This window comes from Salvelinus alpinus, chromosome 12 (genome assembly GCF_045679555.1).
Source record: "Salvelinus alpinus chromosome 12, SLU_Salpinus.1, whole genome shotgun sequence".
In the NCBI taxonomy this organism is placed as follows: domain Eukaryota; kingdom Metazoa; phylum Chordata; class Actinopteri; order Salmoniformes; family Salmonidae; genus Salvelinus; species Salvelinus alpinus.
The window spans coordinates 26765663-26786801 of NC_092097.1; the positions used below are offsets into that span (position 1 = coordinate 26765663).

General features: G+C 44.2%; 1 protein-coding gene across 2 annotated transcripts in view; it reads left to right on the top strand.

Moving 5' to 3' along the window:
• The first annotated feature begins 1908 nt into the window (after positions 1–1908).
• LOC139535781 (cadherin EGF LAG seven-pass G-type receptor 2-like) overlaps positions 1909–21139 on the top strand; it is a 102559-nt gene continuing 83328 nt past the window's right edge. For both annotated transcript variants that reach the window (XM_071335568.1, XM_071335569.1), the window contains exon 1: positions 1909–5800. In XM_071335568.1, the coding sequence (XP_071191669.1) occupies positions 2242–5800 (3559 nt within the window). In that variant the 5' untranslated portion in view covers positions 1909–2241. The remainder of the gene's footprint in view (positions 5801–21139) is intronic.

Here is a 21139-nt window from a genome sequence, read left to right on the forward strand (position 1 = left end):
TGATTTAATTAAACCAGTTATCTAGAGATGACCAATGGAAAAATGTTAGGTTACTGTGCTGTGACAGTGATGGCCAGCTTCAGCTATTATTAGTGACATCAGGGCACTGGGCACAGCAGTTCAGCTCCACACACTGCATGTGTTATTTTCCCTCACATCAGTAAATGTAAGCATGCACTTATCACTTTCTGGTCTTCTGTTACTTGGTTGGTAGAGCATGGCACTTGCAATGCCAGAATAGTGGGTTCGATTCCTGGGACCTGCCAAACATAAAACGTAAGCGCGCATGACTGTAAGTCGCTTTGGATAAAAGCATCTTCTAAATGGCATTATTATTGTTACTCCAGGTGATCTCTTCCTGAACTAGGTCTACCTGTATGTGCCTTCTCAATATTGTACACTGTTGCAGTCTCCACAGGTACCTTTGACCATACGTGAATGTAAGTGCACAATGTAAACTGAACCGATCACTTTCACAGTGCTAGGTTGCTGGGTCAAGACGTTATTGTACCAAGACTAAATGTTTAATGCTTACAGTAGGATTGCTGTAAAAGAGATCTGTGGACTAATCTTGAAAGATGAGTTTCAGCCTAAACTTGTTTTGTCTCAATTGCTACCTAAATAGCCAGAAGTTAGGACTTGATTAATTGGTCTGATTGCTGTCTGCAGTAATGCACATGTACCAGCAGGTGGCAGGAAAGTAAAGTGAATATACAGGTAACTTCCACAATAAAGGAAACACCAACATAGTGTCCTAATGCTTTGGGCCACCACGAACCAGAACAGCTTCAATGCACCTTAACATGGATTCTACAAATGACGAACTCTATTGGAGGGATGCAACACCATTCGTCCATGAGAAATTCCATAATTTGGTGTTTTGTTGATGATGGTGGAGAATGGTGTCTCAGGCTCTGTTCCAACAATCTCCCATGAGACTGCCATGGCATTTGGTTCACATTTTCATGCCCATTAAACCATTCAGTGACCACTTGTGCCCTGTGGATGGGGCTATTGTCATCCTATGGGGGGGCATAGCCATGGTAGTCAAAATAATGGCCTTCCCAGCTACTTTATACATGACCCTAAGCGTGATGGGATATTAATTGCATAATTAACTCAGGAATCCCACCTGTGTGGAAGCACCTGCTTTCAATATATTTTGTATCCCTCATTTACTTAGGTGTTTCCTTTATTTTGGCAGTTACCTAGTTCACCCTCAGCAACAAAAAACGATTCTACAAACAAGATCAATAGCAGTCTAAAGAATGACTAGGAGTAGCCTATTTACTTTCACAGCTGCTCAATACTTCTTCGTGTCTGTGTAAGAGGCACATAACAGACATATGGCATAATGCCTCTGCTTTTAATGAGGATGATGATTAAGATGCCTTTGGCATGACCCCTCTCCCACATGAGATACAAGCATGTCTGCAGCATCTGCTGGACAGCTGTCAAAAATGGTGTTTACATGAAACATTACAAGATATACCCCTGCTCACTGTCCTGCCATTTACTCCATTTAACCTCATTCGAATAAAGAATTTAGATACCCACATAGGACTAGAGAATAGCATGAATCATTACTTTGCATATAGGTCTGCATATAGGTGTAATTTGACTAGCCTATAAGGTAAGATCACTTTTGTATTAGACAGGTATGTATAAGCATAGGGAAACACTACACTTTCTGTGCCTGGGGTTGTGTTGGGGGGATGAGAACTGTACGAATCTCACACGTTTAACCTTATGTTATTTAAATAGTGACAGCATTTGTTTAGGCTTATCAACAATCCAAGTACTGCTACTTTGCAAAAACACTGTGTAAACAGCTAGATGTGTCTTCCACAAGGGGGACCAAACAGAGGCCGGTCATATTTCTTTACAACTCAGTGTGGCCCCTGGGAGAACGGCCCTTGCTACACACACACTCTCTCTCTCCCCCCGCTTTCTCTCACACACTGAAATAGATTTATGATAATGAGAAGCCTCAAGCATAAGGGGTAGTAGGAGCCATTTCATTAATTCACGCGAACGGAGTGGAGTTGTAGGTTCGGCGTGTTTGGGTGGTGAGAAGCTTTGGCTAGGTGACTGCGATTTCTCTCCCGATTCAATTGGATTAGCTACTGTGGAGCAGTGGAAGCATGGATACGCTGCAACAAAAGGGAACGATTAGACGGAAAGTTTAAGGGAAGGCGGCGGTAATTACGTTCAAACCTGGTTTAACATTATCGAGGAGCAATGCCCGTCATTAAGTGGGATTTGGTGTTTATTATTTTCGGCTGGTTTGAAATAATTTCACTGTCGGATTGCTACAGTACACACATCAGTGAGGATGCAGAGCCGGGGACGGTGATAGCAAGTGTGGAACAGAGCGGGGCATGCACTTTGGATCAGGTAATCGCTCCTAAATTCTCAAAGACCTTTATTGAAACTGATGCGTCCGCGCGCATTGTGTTCATTTCGGGTAGTTTAAATTGTGCCTCGCTCAGCTCCAACCCTTTCACCGTGTACACTGTTGTTGACTGCGTGAACAGTGGCCCAGGGTCCAGGCACCTCCTCACGAGCCAGTATGATGTGCATGTTCACGGCAGGAACTGTTCAAGTAAACACAAAATGAAATCTCAATGGGACTTGGAGATCATCAGTTTGTTTAAGGCCCAGAATCATCAGTTAGAATGCTACGAGGCTGGTACTGCGCTCCTCCGGGTATGGGATCTACTACCCGACTCTCCAACCCACAGCAGTATGCACTGCAAGGTGACTAGTAGTTCGGACTTCTACTTTTCGGAGGGGCAGTTGTTTGTGTCCAAGACCCTGTGTTTGAAGCACGATACACTCCTTGAGCTAGACTTACATTGTAACCAATACACAGGAGATGAGAGGGAAGCTAAAGTGAACAGCATTTCAGTCCACTGGCGGGTGGGTCAAGGTTCCTTCAAGCAGGGCCACTTAGGGAAGTTACTACAGCAGGCTGTCCAGTCTGAGTCGGGCATAGTGAGCAGGAGGAAGAGGGCTGTCAACAGTAGTCCCCAGTTTCAGCCTCCTATGTACCAGGTGTCTGTGGCAGAGAATAAGCCAGCTGGAACTCCTGTAGTTGTTTTAAAGGCAGTAGATTCTGATGAGGGGGAGGCAGGCAGGCTGGAGTACTTCATAGAGGCCCTGTTTGATAGCCGCTCTAACAACCTATTTTCTGTGGACCCAGTCAATGGAGCTGTCTCCACTGTGGAGGTGCTCGATAGAGAGCAGAAGGACACCCATGTGTTCCGTGTGAATGCTGTTGACCACGGCACGCCCCGACGTACGGCCATGGCCACCCTCACCATCACAGTGAGTGACACTAATGACCATGACCCTGTCTTTGAGCAACAGGACTATAAGGAGAGGGTCAGGGAGAACCTAGAGATAGGCTACGAGGTGCTGACTGTCAGGGCCACGGATGGGGACGCCCCGGTAAATGGTAACATCCTCTACCGTGTCCTCAACAGCAACGGCTCCAACGATGTGTTTGAGATTGACCCCAGGTCAGGGGTGATCCGCACAAATGGCCCGGTGGATAGAGAGATGGTGGAGGCCTACATGCTGTTGGTAGAGGCCAACGACCAGGGTCGCGACCCCAGCCCCCGCAGCGCTACGGCAACAGTTCACATTATTGTGGAGGATGACAATGATAATGCGCCCCAGTTTAGTGAAAAGAGATATGTGGTGCAGGTTCCGGAGGATATGGCACCCAACACAGAGATCCTGCAGGTGATTGCCACAGACCAGGACAGAGGGAGTAACTCCATGGTTCACTTCAGCATCATGAGTGGCAACACCAGGGGCCAGTTCTACATTGACGCCCAGACAGGCAAGATGGACCTGGTCAGTCAGTTGGACTACGAGGCTAACAAGGAATACACCTTACGCATCCGCGCTCAGGACGGGGGACGCCCGCCTCTCTCCAACATCAGCGGCCTGGTAACGGTGCAGGTGGTGGATATCAATGATAACGCCCCCATTTTCGTCAGCACCCCCTTCCAGGCCACTGTGCTAGAGAACGTGCCGGTGGGTTACTCCATCATTCACATCCAGGCCGTTGACGCAGACTCCGGCGACAACTCCAGGCTGGAGTACTGCCTCATTGAAACGACGCCCAACTTACCCTTTTCCATTAACAACAGCAGTGGATGGATAGTGGTAGCCGCTGGGCTGGACAGGGAGAGCGTGGACTTCTACAACTTTGGGGTGGAGGCCCGTGATCATGGCTACCCGGTGATGTCCTCCTCAGCTAGCGTTAGCATGACCATCCTTGACGTCAACGATAACAACCCAGAGTTCACCCAGAGATCATACTACATGCGCCTCAATGAGGATGCTGTCGTGGGCACAAGCGTGGTGACGGTTTCTGCGGTGGACCAGGATATCAACAGTGTGGTGACATATCAGATCTCCAGTGGTAACACCAGAAACAGGTTTTCCATCACCAGCCAGAGTGGAGGGGGCCTCATCACCCTGGCCCTGCCCCTCGACTACAAACTGGAGCGCCAATACGTCCTGAGTGTCACCGCGTCTGACGGCACACGCTTCGATACCGCCAAGGTGTTCGTCAACGTCACCGACGCCAATACCCACCGTCCCGTGTTTCAGAGCTCCCATTACACCGTCAACATCAATGAGGACAGACCTGTTGGCACCACCGTTGTGGTGATCAGTGCTACAGATGAGGACACCGGGGAGAATGCACGTATAACCTACTTTATGGATGACAGCATCCCCCAGTTCGACATTGACTCAGACACAGGCGCTGTCACCACCCAGATGGAGCTGGACTATGAAGACCAGGTGTCCTACACGTTAGCCATCACGGCCCGGGACAACGGCATCCCACAGAAGTCTGACACCACCTACCTGGAGATCCTGGTGAATGATGTGAATGACAACTCTCCTCGGTTCCTCAGAGACCACTACCTAGGCTCTGTGATGGAGGACGTGCCAGTGTTTACCAGCGTGGTCCAGGTCTCTGCCACTGACCGAGACTCTGGCCTCAATGGACGTGTCTTCTATACTTTCCAGGGGGGAGAGGACGGTGATGGAGACTTCATAATTGAGTCTACCTCTGGTATTGTGCGAACGCTGCGTCGCCTGGACCGTGAGAACATGCCTATCTACAACCTGCAGGCCTTTGCTGTGGATAAAGGTGTTCCTGCTCTCAAGACGTCCGTGGACATCCAGGTGACCATCTTAGACGTGAACGACAACCCTCCCGTGTTTGAGAAAGATGAGTTTGACATCTTTGTGGAGGAGAACAGCCCAATAGGCCTGGTAGTGGCACACATATCTGCCTCAGACCCAGACGAGGGGAGCAACGCCCAGATCATGTACCAGATAGTAGAGGGAAACATCCCAGAGGTGTTCCAGCTGGATATCTTCTCAGGCGAACTAACCGTTCTGACAGATCTCGACTACGAGACGCAGTCGGAGTATGTCATCGTGGTCCAGGCCACCTCCGCCCCACTGGTCAGCCGTGCCACCGTGCACGTCAAGCTGGTTGACAAGAACGACAACGTACCAGTGCTGAAAAATTTCCAGATCATATTCAATAACTATGTCACTGACAAGTCCAGTAGCTTCCCCACAGGGGTGATCGGGCGGATCCCTGCCCATGACCCAGATGCCTCGGACCAGCTCCAGTACAGCTTTGAGGCTGGTAATGAGCTGAACCTGGTCATCCTGAACCAGAGCACCGGGGAGATACGCCTCAGCCAGGCCCTGAACAACAACAGACCCCTGGAGGCCTCCATGAGGATATCTGTCTCCGGTAAGACCAACCTCTCCTCAATTGTTTTTTAATACGTAGGCCCTTTTCTGATATGTTAATGTTAGGCACAGTGAAGACTTTTGTTCTTCCTCATTCTTTAGATTTTTCCTATTTATGTTCCTCACTTGAAAATGTTCAACATTACAATACCAAAGATGTAATTTTTTTGACACAGTTGGAGTTGAATACTGTGAATGCCATACAAACTGTTTTATGTATGGCCTCTGCTGCAGTGTTTCAGTTTTACAACTTCATTATTTCAATATTAATCATAAATTAGAATTAACATTCAGGTCAGGATCTTAGTATGCCTCCTCAAGCCTTATGTTTCATTTGGAGAGAGAAGTCCTCTCTAGACTAGATTGTGCCTTTTAGCTTCTTGGGGTTTGTTTTTCTGTTATAGTATTTGTCATCTTGTTAAAGAGCAGGCTGTACCCAGGCCTGATGTAGATCAATGTGAATTTAAATAGCAGTTTATCTGCATGTCTGCAGCCGGTTAGCCTGCTCCTGTGGGAAATACACTCCAGTGGGTCTGGATAATTTTCCATTATTGCCCAACTTAAAACCCCCATTTTCAGCTAGCACACAATATTTCATTCAATTATGGATGTTTTTTTAATCTATATATTCGCACGATGATGACAGTTGATTTCAAACTGAGGGTTAAACAAGGATTCATTTGACCATATTTATTTTGTATCACATGCCAGATTGTCAGGATATTTCCCTACTTACTTAAATTATTATTTGTAATTTCAAAATGAGCAATGCATACCTTGTGTGCCAGTTGTTGTTATCCCAGCATTTGTATTACCTTTGTAAATAAGTGTAGCATGAACAATACAGGCTTTATGGCTATAAGGTATGGTATATGTCATGTTTTAAGCCGTGATGGACTATGCCATCATTGTGAAGACACTTTGGACCCAGGCATGTAATTAACTTGGATTCATTTTAGACACACTGAAAGATAAAAGTAGCCTGTGTTTTGTGTAGCACCAAACAAATATATTTTACGTTTGGAGAGTTGTAGTAGCCAGCTCATGAAAACCAGTGAGCTGTGTTGTCTACTCTAACCTCTTGTTTCTCTTTAATTGAGTCTGCATAAGGCACCCGTCATTTCAACTGTCAGCACAATTTACAGAGCATTTTATTTGCTCTAAAAATGTGACTGAACTTTAATTGCTGCAGAAACAGATTTGTTACCCGGTGTGAGTCAGACTGCAGAGCTGGTTCCTTCATGACCTTGGATCTCATTTAAAGAGATGTGCAAACAGCACCTTCTAAATGTCACACTGCATTTCAGTCAGGGATTTGACATCAAAGTGTCCATATTTAACTAGGTAAAACACGTTTAACTAGAAGGATTAAAACGGTCCTATTTTACTATTTTCTCTGAGGTGGTGTGTTAATATCTGACCCTCACATATCAGCCAATAGACACAGTGCTGGGCTGGCTGAGTAGATTGTGACTGCCAGATACTAGAAGGTCAGCATGGGTAGTAATCATTACAATGTATTGCAGCGCCGCTTAGTTTTTTGGTGTGTTTTTACTTCTCCTCCCTGAAGCCTCTTTAAAGGAGGAGGTCCCTAGTGACAGATGAGAGAGCTTTCTGTCTTTCTTGGAGACAATGGCGAGTGGTCGATTTGAGGTAGGCGTGAGGAGATCATGCTAGGCCCTGGTTGGAGGCAACAGCTGTGACTCTACCAAGGACCAATTAGACGGATGGCTTGTCTCCGCGTCCCGCACCTGCTGGGGTATCTCTGTCAGTACCCCTGCGGGTGAGAGAAAGAGGGAGAGGGAGGTGGGTAAATAGAGAGCAAACGAAAATCATGTTGGTGTGAGATGGATAGAACATGAAGATGCAGATGTAATGAGAAAGGTAAATATAGTGAGAGGAGATGGAGAGGGTGCCTGCCTGTAGAATAAATGTTTGCCCCAGTGCTGAGAGAACTTTTTGCAAAAGAATTGCAAAAATCTCTGAAGTTGGAGACTTTTATCTCCCTCAACAACTTTAAACATCTGCTATCTGAGCAGCTAACCGATCGCTGCAGCTGTACATAGTCCATCGGTATATAGCCCACCCAATTTACCTACCTCACCCCCCCATACTGCTTTTATTTATTTACTTTTCTGCTCTTTTGCACACCAGTATCTCTACTTGCACATGATCATCTGATGATTTATCAGTCCAGTGTTAATCTGCTAAATTGTAATTATTCGATTTATTGCCTACCTCCTCATGCCTTTTGCACACATTGTATATAGATTCTCTTTTTTTCTACCATGTTATTGACTTGTTTATTGTTTACTCCATGTGTAACTCTGTGTTGTTGTCTGTTCACACTGCTATGCTTTATCTTGGCCAGGTCGCAGTTGCAAATGAGAACTTGTTCTCAACTAGCCTACCTGGTTAAATAAAGGTGAAATAAAAAAATAAAAAGTAGAAAACTTCCCTTGACGACTTAACATCCTCCCATTATTTGGAGTGGATGCCATATGATGGATGATTCCATTAGCCTCAGCTAGTCTGTGATGAAATACAACAGATCATATCACTTCAACCACATCAATTACACTGTTAAGGTGCACCAATTCAGGTAAATATTATTACTGTATCTAGATATTCATGTTAAGAGGAACATCAAAAGGTCTGAAAATGGTTCAATAAGAGCTATACCTATGTGTACTGTTTCACAATGACTTTCATTGGAGTGGCGCAGTGTTAAATAGCCTATGATTGGCATGGTGGGTCCATATTGCACTCTCTGTAGCTGCTCTCATAGCAGCCCTGGCAATTATACTTATGATTAATCCTTCGCTTAGCTAATTATGGAGCCAGCTTTCCTGCCATGGTGCACTGGTTGTAGGCCCTGCAAATTAACACTGGTATGAGGGATACCCCGGCTAATGTGCTGGATTAGACGTTCCATATCACTGGCCGTGGGAGTAGACATTTCTGAATGAATTTCTGCAGCCCAGATGATGGTTGTAAATACAGCTGATTACAGATTTGTGGGGATTGTTAGAGCTGTCTTCTCCCTCCTGAGCTGAGGAACATAACTGACACCAGATGAGCCCAGCCAAGACGTTTCTGACCGTGCTGGGAGGCCAGTACCAGGCAGTGGGTTTAGTAATTGATGTTTCTAGGGAGTTTTTCCTAGCCACCGTGCTTCTACACCTGCATTGCTTGCTGTTTGGGGTTTTAGGCTGGGTTTCTGTACAGCACTTCGAGATATTAGCTGATGTACGAAGGGCTATATAAAATAAACTTGATTTGATTTGATGTGGCAAAACCTGGGCTCTGTTGCTCCAGCGTTGACATACTGCTGATCTAATGCTGCATCCTGTGTGTGTGAGCTCGCATTAATGTGTGTGTGCTTTTGATGCTGGGGATTTAGCCTCCTTCCTCTCATCCTTTGATGGAATAATCTCCCTCAGTCTACTTACCTGAAGATTGTTCTAGAATAAACACCATGGTATTTACCTTGTCATGTTTGTTCCTTTGATGAAATTCCATGAAGCCTTGGTAGTCAGAATACTGCACATGCCCACAGTTATATTTATCAGCACGGAGGTTAAATGGTCAAGCCCTCCCCTCTGACTGAACATGGAGCTTGATTTGCCTCAGCCCATGGCAGGACATGCAGTAGCTCACAAATGACATGCTAATAGTAGCAGGCATGCTATGTCGTCTACCTAGGTGGTCTCTGGCCAGGAGGTACTGTCACTGGTTAGATCATCAGTAGTCAGTATACTAGGGATTCTCCATAGGGAAACTCCTCTCCTCTCACCAACCCCTCTGAACCATCACAATTGACCCCTGACCTCTGACTGTTCTCATTACCTCCCTTGGTCAACTCCCTATGCCATCAGACAGCATGTTAATCAGTTCCACAACGATTAAGGTAAAGTTTAAGAAATTGGATCTGAATTAGGACTGAGATTCATGTTGACACTAGAATCAATTTCCATAGTGCTTTGCTTTGCGTTTGTGATTATTGCTTACAAATCTTATTTCAAGACAATTACACAAATGCAAATATTTTGAGACCTTGTAAACATAGCATAACGTTACATTGGTTCTCTTTTAATTAAGCCCGTCTTAAGAAGACTAAGTGAATCTACAATGGGCAACTTGTTTTAAATGTTCAAATTTCTGATTTGAATGTGAGACAGTTCTCCCAACTCCCACAAAGCCAGGCCCAGGCAATCCATATTCTGTGTGATTGAATGTTGTTTTGTAAGGCGTTCATTTTCCCACTGTCATCATCCACCGCACAACACAACAGGACAAGAGTGGAATTTTAAAGTTTAAGGAAGCCACTCTCATCCATCACATCTAAATCAGCGCTGGGCTGTTGTCTGTGGATGGACTTTCTCTGTGGCTGGTCTCTGCCAGGGGACAGAGTCTGGCTGTATTAGCTGAAATATGGATGGCTGCACAAGAGTAGCACTGAGATCAGTTTTAATCTCGCCCTTTGCTTAGTGTTTGAAGCCAATGGGTTTCTCCCAATGGCGACGCGGACATGGATAATGGAAAGTTGAGCGTGCTAATACCCAGAAATACCCTTGGCCTACATATACTACCACTCAATATGCCATACAATTTCCATGATGTAGTCTGTTGGTGTGTGTATGTTTGTGCTGACTTGTTTGTAATGGGCCTTTATCTCTCTCCATACCTCTGTTCTCCCCCAAGAAAACATTAGTCACAGCCCTGCTTGAAATGTATGTAGCACTTTGTCCACCTACTCTATCTGCTATTTCCTCTAACATCACCTATCCCCTGGATTCTGTCCCTATTTTATTCGTCAGTCATCCAATCCTCCTCTTCTATCCATGATTCTCACCCCCGCAGCAACCTCTCCGCTGCCCCCTCCCCATCCTTTCAAGCTCCTCCAGCCTCTTTCTTTTCTCCCCCTTTTTCCTTTGACTGTTGTTCCCTCTCTCCTCTGTGAAAGGAAGAATGCCTAAAATAAATGCTTTGTTAAGCACCCAGTTGTCATGGTGACCCCAGCAATGCCTGAGAAATTCCTGGTGGGTGGGGACAAGGGGGAGGGTCCCTTTGTGTAGGGAAGATGGGGGGAGGGGCAGCACATAAATTCTAAAGTGCAACAGTGCAACTTTTGAGCTGACTGTCACACTCTCCCGCTCCCCAGTGAAGGATAGACCCCAATGAGTCTTGCTTTGGACACGGGGTCTGTGAGGCCAGCCACAGTGACCTGTCTGTCTGCTCGACTGTTCTATCTCACCGTTTGACCTTTTTTTTATTGGACAAACTATTTTGACACACTATCCATTCTGCTTATGTGAGGTTACAATTTTGTTACTCAGAAATAACTTGTATGCGTTGATGATAACTTTATGCCGGTGCCAATAACAATGGATTGCTTTAAGTTTATAAAAGGTGACGTTAACTTTCCTCACTAAACCAAGGCACTATTTGCTCAACCAATACCTCTTTGACGGTGAGAGAACAGGAGCTAGGGTTTGATGGATGTCAACAGCTCAGAGTTTTGTAACTGCTCTGTGAAAACCTTACCAGAGTAAAGCACATGGTGGGCAGGTTGTGTTGTCTAAGCCCTTTGATTTGTGACACAAATGTGTGGAGATGGTATGTGATTTCCTGCTGTTGGCTGCTTTCTCTATCAGAACATCTCCTTATGTGGGACTCTCTTTTTTCTCTCTCTCTCTTTCTCTCTCTCAACCCCCCCCCCCCCCCCCCCCCAGCCCTCCCCGCTTTGTTGCTCTGATGGTCTGGATGAGAGGGGGATGACATCATCCCAGTGTTTGGGATTAGGGCTGATGCATGGCTCGGGTAGGAGTTAGGGCTGTTGGCGTTAGCACACATATCGCAAGGTCGTCCTGTATTGTCCCCCACTATCACTGCAGACAATGGGGTGGGGAATTTAGCGGGCTCTGTCTGGGTCTGTACCCCTCTGTCTTTGTGTCCCTTGTTTGTTCTGGTCCTGTAGTCTTCAGGGGAGTCTGACCATGCCTGCCAGCACCGCCATATTAAGGCATGAGTTGGTTAATTTCAGATTAATATACAGTCTGATGAAGAATTTAGTCTCAGTTTTTGTCTCAAATACTTTTTACTCCTTAGATTAGATTTATTTTAATTCATAGCTCAGCTATCCACTGCATTGCCACACATTTCTGAGCTGGGGTACTCTTTCTGTTATGTCTACAATAAATCCCCCTTACTACTACTACAACTACAAATTAAACTTTAATTTAAAGTCTCCACTAATTTAAAAAGTCCATAATGTAAACAAGTTGGGGTGTTCTAGTGCTGTGAGCAACATATGTTTATTTAACAGATTGCCTACTTGCAAGCTACATTGCACTAATTTAGCATCAAAACATAGAGATATTACACAGTGACCTGGTTTCATGGGCTCCTATCAAAGAGGGTAGAATGTCAGCGTTGGGGCTTAAGGCTTTGGTACTAAGAATGGGGGAAGGGTTCCTAGTTAAAACACGGTGTGTGAAGTGCTGAAACTCTAATGGTTTTTAACACCAACTAGGCCTTCCAGCTAACTAGCCAGATGGTTTATTTTGGACAATGACGAGCTTGGCCATCTAGGTAGCATCAATCTTATTCTTTCAGCTGTTCCAATTTAACTAGGTGGATTGTTTTCATTGAGTGGCCACTTTATCAGCCATGCCAAGAAGGACTGGGCAGAATCAGATTCTATAGATTAAAAAAATACTTTTTATTATTTTCACAGCATGCATGGGAAATCGTTTTTTAACAAGGTCACATCTGTTATTTACATTCAAATGGAGGTTTTTCAATGCTATTATAAGGAGTAGGTCACTATTTAAGAATCTCTGCTGAAAGAAATCTCTATATTACTGCTGTTGCTGATGTTTGTCAGGTTAACTAGTCATCCGTTTGAGTAATGTGACATTGATGATCATCATCACGCCTGCATCCCTCAGTACCAAATCACATCCATATTGAATACGTATCAGAACTCTTGAATACCAGCCTCATGCTTAGTAACGTCTCTGCATGCTAATGTCTCTTTACTAAAGTGCCGACAGAGGTTTTCCTTATTTACATTTCATTTACATTTAAGTCATTTAGCTGACGCTCTTATCCAGAGCAACTTACAAATTGGAAAGTTCATACATATTCATCCTGGTCCCCCCGTGGGGAATGAACCCACAACCCTGGCGTTGCAAGCGCCATGCTCTACCAACTGAGCCACACGGGACCTTATAATGTGCAAATGTATTGATTTGAACTGCACTTCTACTTTTCTTTGGCTTGCCCCTCTCATAATAAGGAACAATCTGTGGAATGCTAGAGAATGGAGTTATTTTAGCTTGATACAGAGGAGAGTTGTCCACTGTTGTCTTTTCTTGGGCTGTGAGAGCCTGCATTATGTGGCTGCTCCAGAAATTATCTGGATTAAAATGCCTGGGTCTGACATTGAGCTCCGGAGACCCTCTCCTTGTCTGGATGTTGAAGTGTCTGGATGTCTGGATGTTGAAGAAGATGGGAGTCTGGGCTGTGTTTCTGTTGTTCTTCATGCATTTTCTCATGACAAATACTGTTTGGTTTGCTCTATTGGAGGAGAAAACGGATATCCAGTAATTACACTTGATTGTTTTGATTGCAGGGTTGTATCAGATTTCTGTATATTTATAACCCCTCATTTCACACCATCCTTGTGTACACGTACGTGCATGCAGACACTGAGACCAAAGACGACTAATCCATTTGGCAACAGTTACAGCTGTATTGTGGAACAAGAAGATTTGGCAGCATTCATCATAGACTTTTTATGATTCTGTCGAACAAATGAAATCATTTTGTGCAATTGAATTGGCTTTACATCATTCCGAGATATATGTAAAAATCTGTTGCGTAGGAGTTAGGACATGCTCTCTCCACAGTCATCCCTCCTCAGGCTCAACAGAAGGGCTACGTTGGCTCGCTGTGTGATATATGAAGTGCTAATGTTAATTTGAGCTTAATCTCATACAGCAGCTGTCTCCCAAAAATGGGACCAAGCCATTAACCCCTTCACCCTGCTGGAGGCCAAGTGCACATTGTCCACAACCAATCTGCCTCAATTTGCCCTCCTTACAGGATCATGTACGCTTGCACACATTACACAGAATGTGGATCTAGCGTTCATCTGCCTATCTTTTTTTTTTTAAGAACCAACCTCTATAGATGTCTGACTGCCAAACAGTTTCAAGCCATTGTACATGTAAAATCGGTGCGCACTTGGTTCTCAAATTACATTCAGAGATACTAAGTACTCTCGGCCAGCAAAAGCTATTGGTGTGTCTGGGCCCTTAATGATCCAGCCCACAGTTACGTTCATGTAAAACGTGTGAACACATCCAAAAGCTAACAATTTTGATACTCTCCCATCACTCCAGTGCCCAAATGGGTTGTCTATTTAGTCTCTGAGTCTATATTCAGAGGTGGCAGTTACCAACTGCCTCTGCTTCCATGCTTGGTGTTGGATAATGGACAATATTGTGGGAGCTTAGAGAATTAAATCAGCTATCATGCTGTGTTTGAGCTTCAGTCTGTCCATTACAGGGTTGTCAGACCCTCTCATTGGCTGTCTTGACAGTGAGGTCAGACTGCGAAGGTTCTGATGAGGATTGTGGACAGTAGAGGTAGTGAACCGTTTTAGGGGAGGTGGTCTGGTCGGCTGCCTGGTGGAGGGCGTTAGGGGGATTGTATCCAGAAGGGGAGTGTTGTTGCATCACTATAACTAATTGGTAGGTCTACCATTACTTGTTACTTCTGTGGGTTTTTTCGTAACGGAATTACAAGGAAAAGGCTACATTTCTTTAACTTACAGAAGGTAAACAAGTTCTCCAATATGAAATATGTGTTGCTATTAGCTGTCAGGGGTCTTTACGTCAACATTATTGTGTTTTAATGTATTTCTGGTACCTTTTTTAAGACTTTCTGGTAGATGTTTTCTTAGACCCCTTTTCCATCTGTTTATCCAGAAAGCCTTTACTTATGCCCAAATTTTTTAGTTTGTTTATCTATTCCTTAATTTCCCCAAATTATAGACTCTTCGCTTTCATTTGCCACCCAATTTGATATGCGCCTATGAACTTCACATGTTCGTGCTAATTGGTCCTTTTCGATGGAAATGCCCAACATCACTAACCAAGCATGATCGGCTGATTTAATGAGTGAGCCCACTGATTAGCGTGATCTAACAAACCACTTCCACAGTCAGAGAATCAAACCTCCCAACTCCTCCTACCCTGCTAAAATGCCCTCTACAGGAGCATCATGTGGTGCCCCCCCCCCTCTCTAGGTGAACCCCACTGTCTACCAAGGACTGACTTCCCAACTCCTTTGATGGAGTTCTGATTGGACTGATCCCTGCTTGCTGATTGGTTGGTAGTGGTGGATTAGGCCTGCTGTCCTGCTGAGAGCTCTCTGGTCCTGTACATCAGCGTTCTGCTCAAGTGGAAGAACTCTATTCAGTTCCCATGACACCCACAGAAACCATAGGCAACCGAGGCCAGGCTTCAAAACACTCTCATAAAGACTTGTTAGCTTCCCTTTTTGTGAATTTGACCTTGTACACCTCAATCCCTAAAACCCCACCAAACCATTTTAGAAACCAATCTTTAGTTTTTCAAAGAATGGTCGTCTTTACACAATTTCATGTTCACAAGGAATGTGCGTGAGTACTTGAGTACTCAAACTGACTTTAAAATTCAATCTTTAACCAGAGATCACATTTTTGTTCAAGTACTGTAAAACTATTTGGTGGAATGTGCTTTGTGGCTGCCCGAATGTGCAAGTGAAATTTTGTTCCCCAAAAATTGAAATGTTGCGGGGCACAACAAAAAAGCAACCAATCCAAGCATCACACAGTTCTCACTCAATTGCGTTCTAATCGCTCCCTCTACACACGCATGCTGCTGAGTACGCACAAGCTCCCGTAGGCCTACAAAAATGAATGCCTATAAAACGTATCTAACTAATGTTGATACACAAGCTACAGTCCTTGCAAAATGACGACAGTTTTATCACAAATTCAAAATGGACTGGTTGATAGGGAAATGTGTTCCAACAACAATCTATTTTCCATTTGGGCTACTTTGCGAACTGCTAGTGCAATTTATAATTGGTTAGCCTAGGCTATAACCCCCTAAACATAGACAGGTTCCACACTGAAAACATTAGTTTGATAAAGTATGTTCATCAGAATCATTAAGCCCGGGCCTACTCACCAAACAGATGTAGTGGCCGCACTTCATCACCATACAGTGTTCAATGTGGAATTGTTACTCCATTTGAAAAATTCCAAAGAACAAGCAGAATGAATGAGTCTCTGTAAATCGAACGTCTGTAAATCGAAAAGATTTTGGTTTCATGTAATCATGTAGTAACCAAAAAAGTGTTAAACAAATCAAAATGTATTTGATATTCTTCAAAGTAGCCACCTTTTGCCTGGATGACAGCTTTGCACACTCTTGGCATTCTCTCAACCAGCTTCATGAGGTAGTAACCTGGAATGCATTTCAATTAACAGGTGTGCCTTGTTAAAAGTTCATTTGTGAAATTTCTTTCCTTCTTAATGCGTTTGAGCCAATCAGTTGTGTTGTGACAAGGTAGGGGTGGTATACAGAAGATGGCCCTATTTGGCAAAATACCAAGTCCATATTATGGCCAGAACAGCTCAAATAAGCAAAGAGAAACGACAGTCCAGCATTACTTTAAGACATGAAGGTCAGTCAATATGTACAATTTCAAGAACTTTGAAAGTTTCTTCAAGTGCAGTCGCAAAAACCATCAAGCGCTATGATGGAACTGGCTTTCATGAGGAACGCCAAAGGAAAGGAAGACCCATAGTTACCTCTGCTGCAGAGGATAAGTTCATTAGTGTAACCAACCTCAGAAATTGCAGCCCAAATAAATGCTTCACAAAGTTAAAGTAACAGACATCTCAACATCAACTGTTCAGAGGAGACTGTGTGAATCAAGCCTTCATGGTCAAATTGCTGCAAAAAAAATCACAACTAAAGGACACCAATAAGAAGAGACTTGCTTGGGCCAAGAAACACGAGCAATGTACATTAAACCAGTGGAAATCTGTCATTTGGTCTGATGAGTCCACATTTGAGATTTTTGGTTCCAAACGCTGTGTGTTTGTGAGACGTAGAGTAGTTTAACAATTGCTTTGATTACTACATGATTCCATGTGTGTTATTTCATAGTTTGATGTCTTAACTATTATTCTACAATGTAGAGAATAGTAAAAAAGAAAGAAAAACCTTGGAATGAGTAGGTGTCCAAACTTTTGACTGGTACAGTGTGTATATGTAGTGACTTCAGAAAGTATTCAGACCCCTTGACGTTTTCCACATTTTCTTACGTTACAGCCATATTCTAAAATGGATTAAATAAAAACAATACTTCATCAATCTACACACTTTACCCCATAATGACAAAGAAAAAATTGGTTATTTTATTAAAAATAATAAACAGATGCCTTATTTACATAAGTGTTCAGACCCTTTGCTATTAGATTCAAAATTGAGCTCAGGTGCATCCTGTTTCCATTGATCATCCTTGAGATGTTTCTACAACTTGATTGGAGTCCACCTGTGGTAAATTCAATTGATTGGACATGATTTGGAAAGGCACACACCTGTCTATGTAAGGTCCCACAGTTGACAGTGCATGTCAGAGCAAAAACCAAGCCATGAGGTTGAAGGAATTGTCCGTAGAGCTCCGAGACAGCATTGTGTCAAGGCACAGATCTGGGGAAGGGCACCAAAAAACGTCTGTAGCATTGAAGGTCCCCAAGAACACAGTGCCCTCCAATGGAACAAGTTTGGAACCACCAAGACTCTTCATGAGCTGACCGCCCGGCCACACTGAGCAATCGGGGGAGACAGGCCTTGGCCAGGGAAGTGACCAAGAACCCAATGGTCACTCTGACAGAGCTCTAGAGTATCTCTGTGTGAGAACCTTCCAGAAGGACAACCATCTCTGCAGCACTCCACCAATCAGGCCTTTATGGTAGGGGCCAGACGGAAGCCACTCCTCAGTAAAAGGTACATGACAGCCCACTTGACGTTTGCCAAAAGGCACCTAAAGACTCTCAGACCATGAGAAACGATTTATTTTATTTCACCTTTATTTAATCAGGTAGGGCAGTTGAGAACAAGTTCTCATTTACAACTGCGACCTGGCCAAGATAAAGCAAAGCAGTGCGACAAAAACAACACAGAGTTACACAAACAAATGTACAGTCAATAACACAATATAAAAAATCGATGTACAGTGTGTGCAAATGTAGAAGAGTAGGGCGGTAAAGGCAATAAATAGGCCATAGAGGCGAAATAATTAGAATTTAGCATTAACACTGGAGTGATAGATGTGCAGATGATAATGTGCAAGTAGAGATACCGGGGTGCAAAAGAGCAAGAAGATAATATAACAATATGGGGATGAGGTAGTTGGGTGTGCTATTTACAGATGGGATATGTACAGGTGCAATGATCGGTAAGCTGCTCTGACAACTGATGCTTAAAGTTAGAGAGGGAGATTTAAGACTCCAGCTTCAGAGATTTTTGCAATTCGTTCCAGTCATTGGCAGCAGAGAACTGGAAGGAAAGGCGGCCGAAGGAAGTGTTGGCTTTGGGGATGACCAGTGAAATATACCTGCTGGAATGCGTGCTATGGGTGGGTGTTGCTATGGTGACCAGTGAGCTGAGATAACGCGGAGCTTTACCTTGCAATGACTTATAGATGACCTGGAGCCAGTGGGTTTGGCGACAAATATGAAGCGAGGGCCAGCCAACGAGAGCATACAGGTCGCAGGGATGGGTAGTATATGGGGCTTTGGTGACAAAACGGATGGCACTGTGATAGACTACATCCAGTTTGCTGAGTAGAGTGTTGGAGGCTATTTTGTAAATGACATCGCCGAAGTCAAGAATCGGTAGGATTGTCAGTTTTGCAAGGGTATGTTTGGCAGCATGAGTGAAGGAGGCTTTGATGCGAAATAGGAAGCCGGCTCTAGATTTAATTTTGGATTGGAGATGCTTAATGTGAGTCTGGAAGGAGAGTTTACAGTCTAACCAGACACCTAGGTATTTGTAGTTGTCCACATATTCAAAGTCAGAACTGTCCGGAGTAGTGGATCATCCAATCTGATGAAACAAGATTGAACTCTTTGGCCTGAATGCCAAGCGTCACGTCTGGAGGAAACTTTGCCCATCCCTACGGTGACACATGGTGGTGGGAGCATCATGTTGTGGGGATGTTTTCCAGCGGCAGGGACTGGGAGACTAGTCAGGATCGAGGCAAAGCTGAACAGAGCAAAGTACAGAGATCCTTGATGAAAACCTTCTCCAGAGCGCTCAGGTCCTCAGACTGGGGCGAAAGTTCACCTTCCAACAGGACAATGACCCTAAGCACACAGCCAAGACAACGCAGGAGTGGCTCCGGGACAATTTCCTTGAGTGGCCCAACCAGAGCCCAGACTTGAACCCGATCGAACATCTCTGGAGAGACCTGAAAATAGCTGTGCAGCAATTCTCCCAATCCAACCTGACAGAGCTTGAGAGGATCTGTAGAGAATAATGGGAGAAGCTCCCCAAATACAGGTGCGCCAAGCTTGTAGTGTCATACCCAAGAAGAATCGATGCTGTAATCGCTGCCAAAGGTGCTTAAACAAAGTACTGAGTAAAGGGTCTGAATACTTATCTACAGTTGAAGTCGGAAGTTTACATACACCTTAGCCAAATACATTTCAACTCAGTTTTTCACAATTCCTGACATTTAATCCTAGTGAAAATTCCCTGTCTTAGGTCAGTTAGGATCACCACTTTATTTTCAGAATGTGAAATGTCAGAATAATAGTAGAGAGAATGATTTCTTTCAGCTTTTATTTCTTTCATCACATTCCCAGTGGGTCAGAAGTTTACATACACTCAATTAGTAGTTGGTAGTATTGCCTTTAAATTGTTGTACTTGGGTCAAACGTTTTGGGTAGCCTTCCACAAACTTCAAATTTGGGTGAATTTTGGCCCATTCCTCCTGACAGAGCTGGTGTAACTGAGTTATGTTTGTAGTCCTCCTTGCTTGCACACGCTTTTTCAGTTCTGCCCACAAATGTTTTATAGGATTGAGGTCAGGGCTTTGTGATTGCCACTCCAATACCTTGACTTTGTTGTCCTTCAGCCATTTGGCCACAACTTTGGAAGTATGCTTGGGGTCATTGTCCTTTTGGAAGACCCATTTGCGACCAAGCTTGAACTTCCTGACTGATGTCTTGAGATGTTGCCATCTATTTTTTGTGCCTCATGATGCCATCTATTTTGTGAAGTGCACCAGTCCCTCCTGCAGCAAAGCACCCCCACAACATGATGCTGCCACCCCCGTGCTTCATGGTTTGGATGGTGTTCTTCGGCTTGCAAGCATACCCCTTTTTCCTCCAAACATAACGATGGTCATTATGGCCAAACAGTTCTATTTTTGTTTAATCAGACCAGCGGACGTTTCTCCAAAAAGTACGTTTTTTGTCCCCAGGTGCAGTTGCAACGTGTAGTCTGGCTTTTTTATGGCGGTTTTGGAGCAGTGGCTTATTCCTTGCTGAGCGGCCTTTCAGGTTATGTCGATATAGGACTCGTTTTACTGTGGATATAGATACTTTTGTACCTGTTTCCTCCAGCATCTTCACAAGGTCCTTTGCTGTTGTTCTGGGATTGATTTGCACTTTTTGCACCAAAGTACGTTCATCTCTGGGAGACAGAACGTGTCTCCTTCCTGAGCAGTATGACGGCTGCGTGGTCCTGTTGGTTCCACTTTTCTGGGCTCCGTTATTTACTTAACAAATAAGGAACACTCAAAATGTGCACTTATAAATCATAACAATTTTAATCGAAATACTGCTGTAGACAGATCAAACATCACACATACAACTGATGTCTCTCCTGAGTTCTGCAAAATAGGAAAAGTCCAAGGTGCGTGCAGTCAACCCCTAGTGATGTAACTGCCTACGTCACTACCTTCTACTCATGAGACCACACCCATGCATACACTGTTTTACACACTTGCAATAGAGATACAATAGTTCCAGTGTTTTCTAACGGCTCAGCAGTAATTTTCCACTCCCCAAGTTGCTCTATAGTGGTATGTTTGACTAGTCTCTTATCTCTTTCACCCCCCCTGCAGGGTTCTGTGTCTATGAATCTCTTTTAGCCTTGAGGCGCTTTCTCACAGACAGATTGGGAGAATGTCATATGGTCAGATGAAACCAAAATATAACTTTTTGGTAAAAACTCAACTCGTCGTGTTTGGAGGACAACGA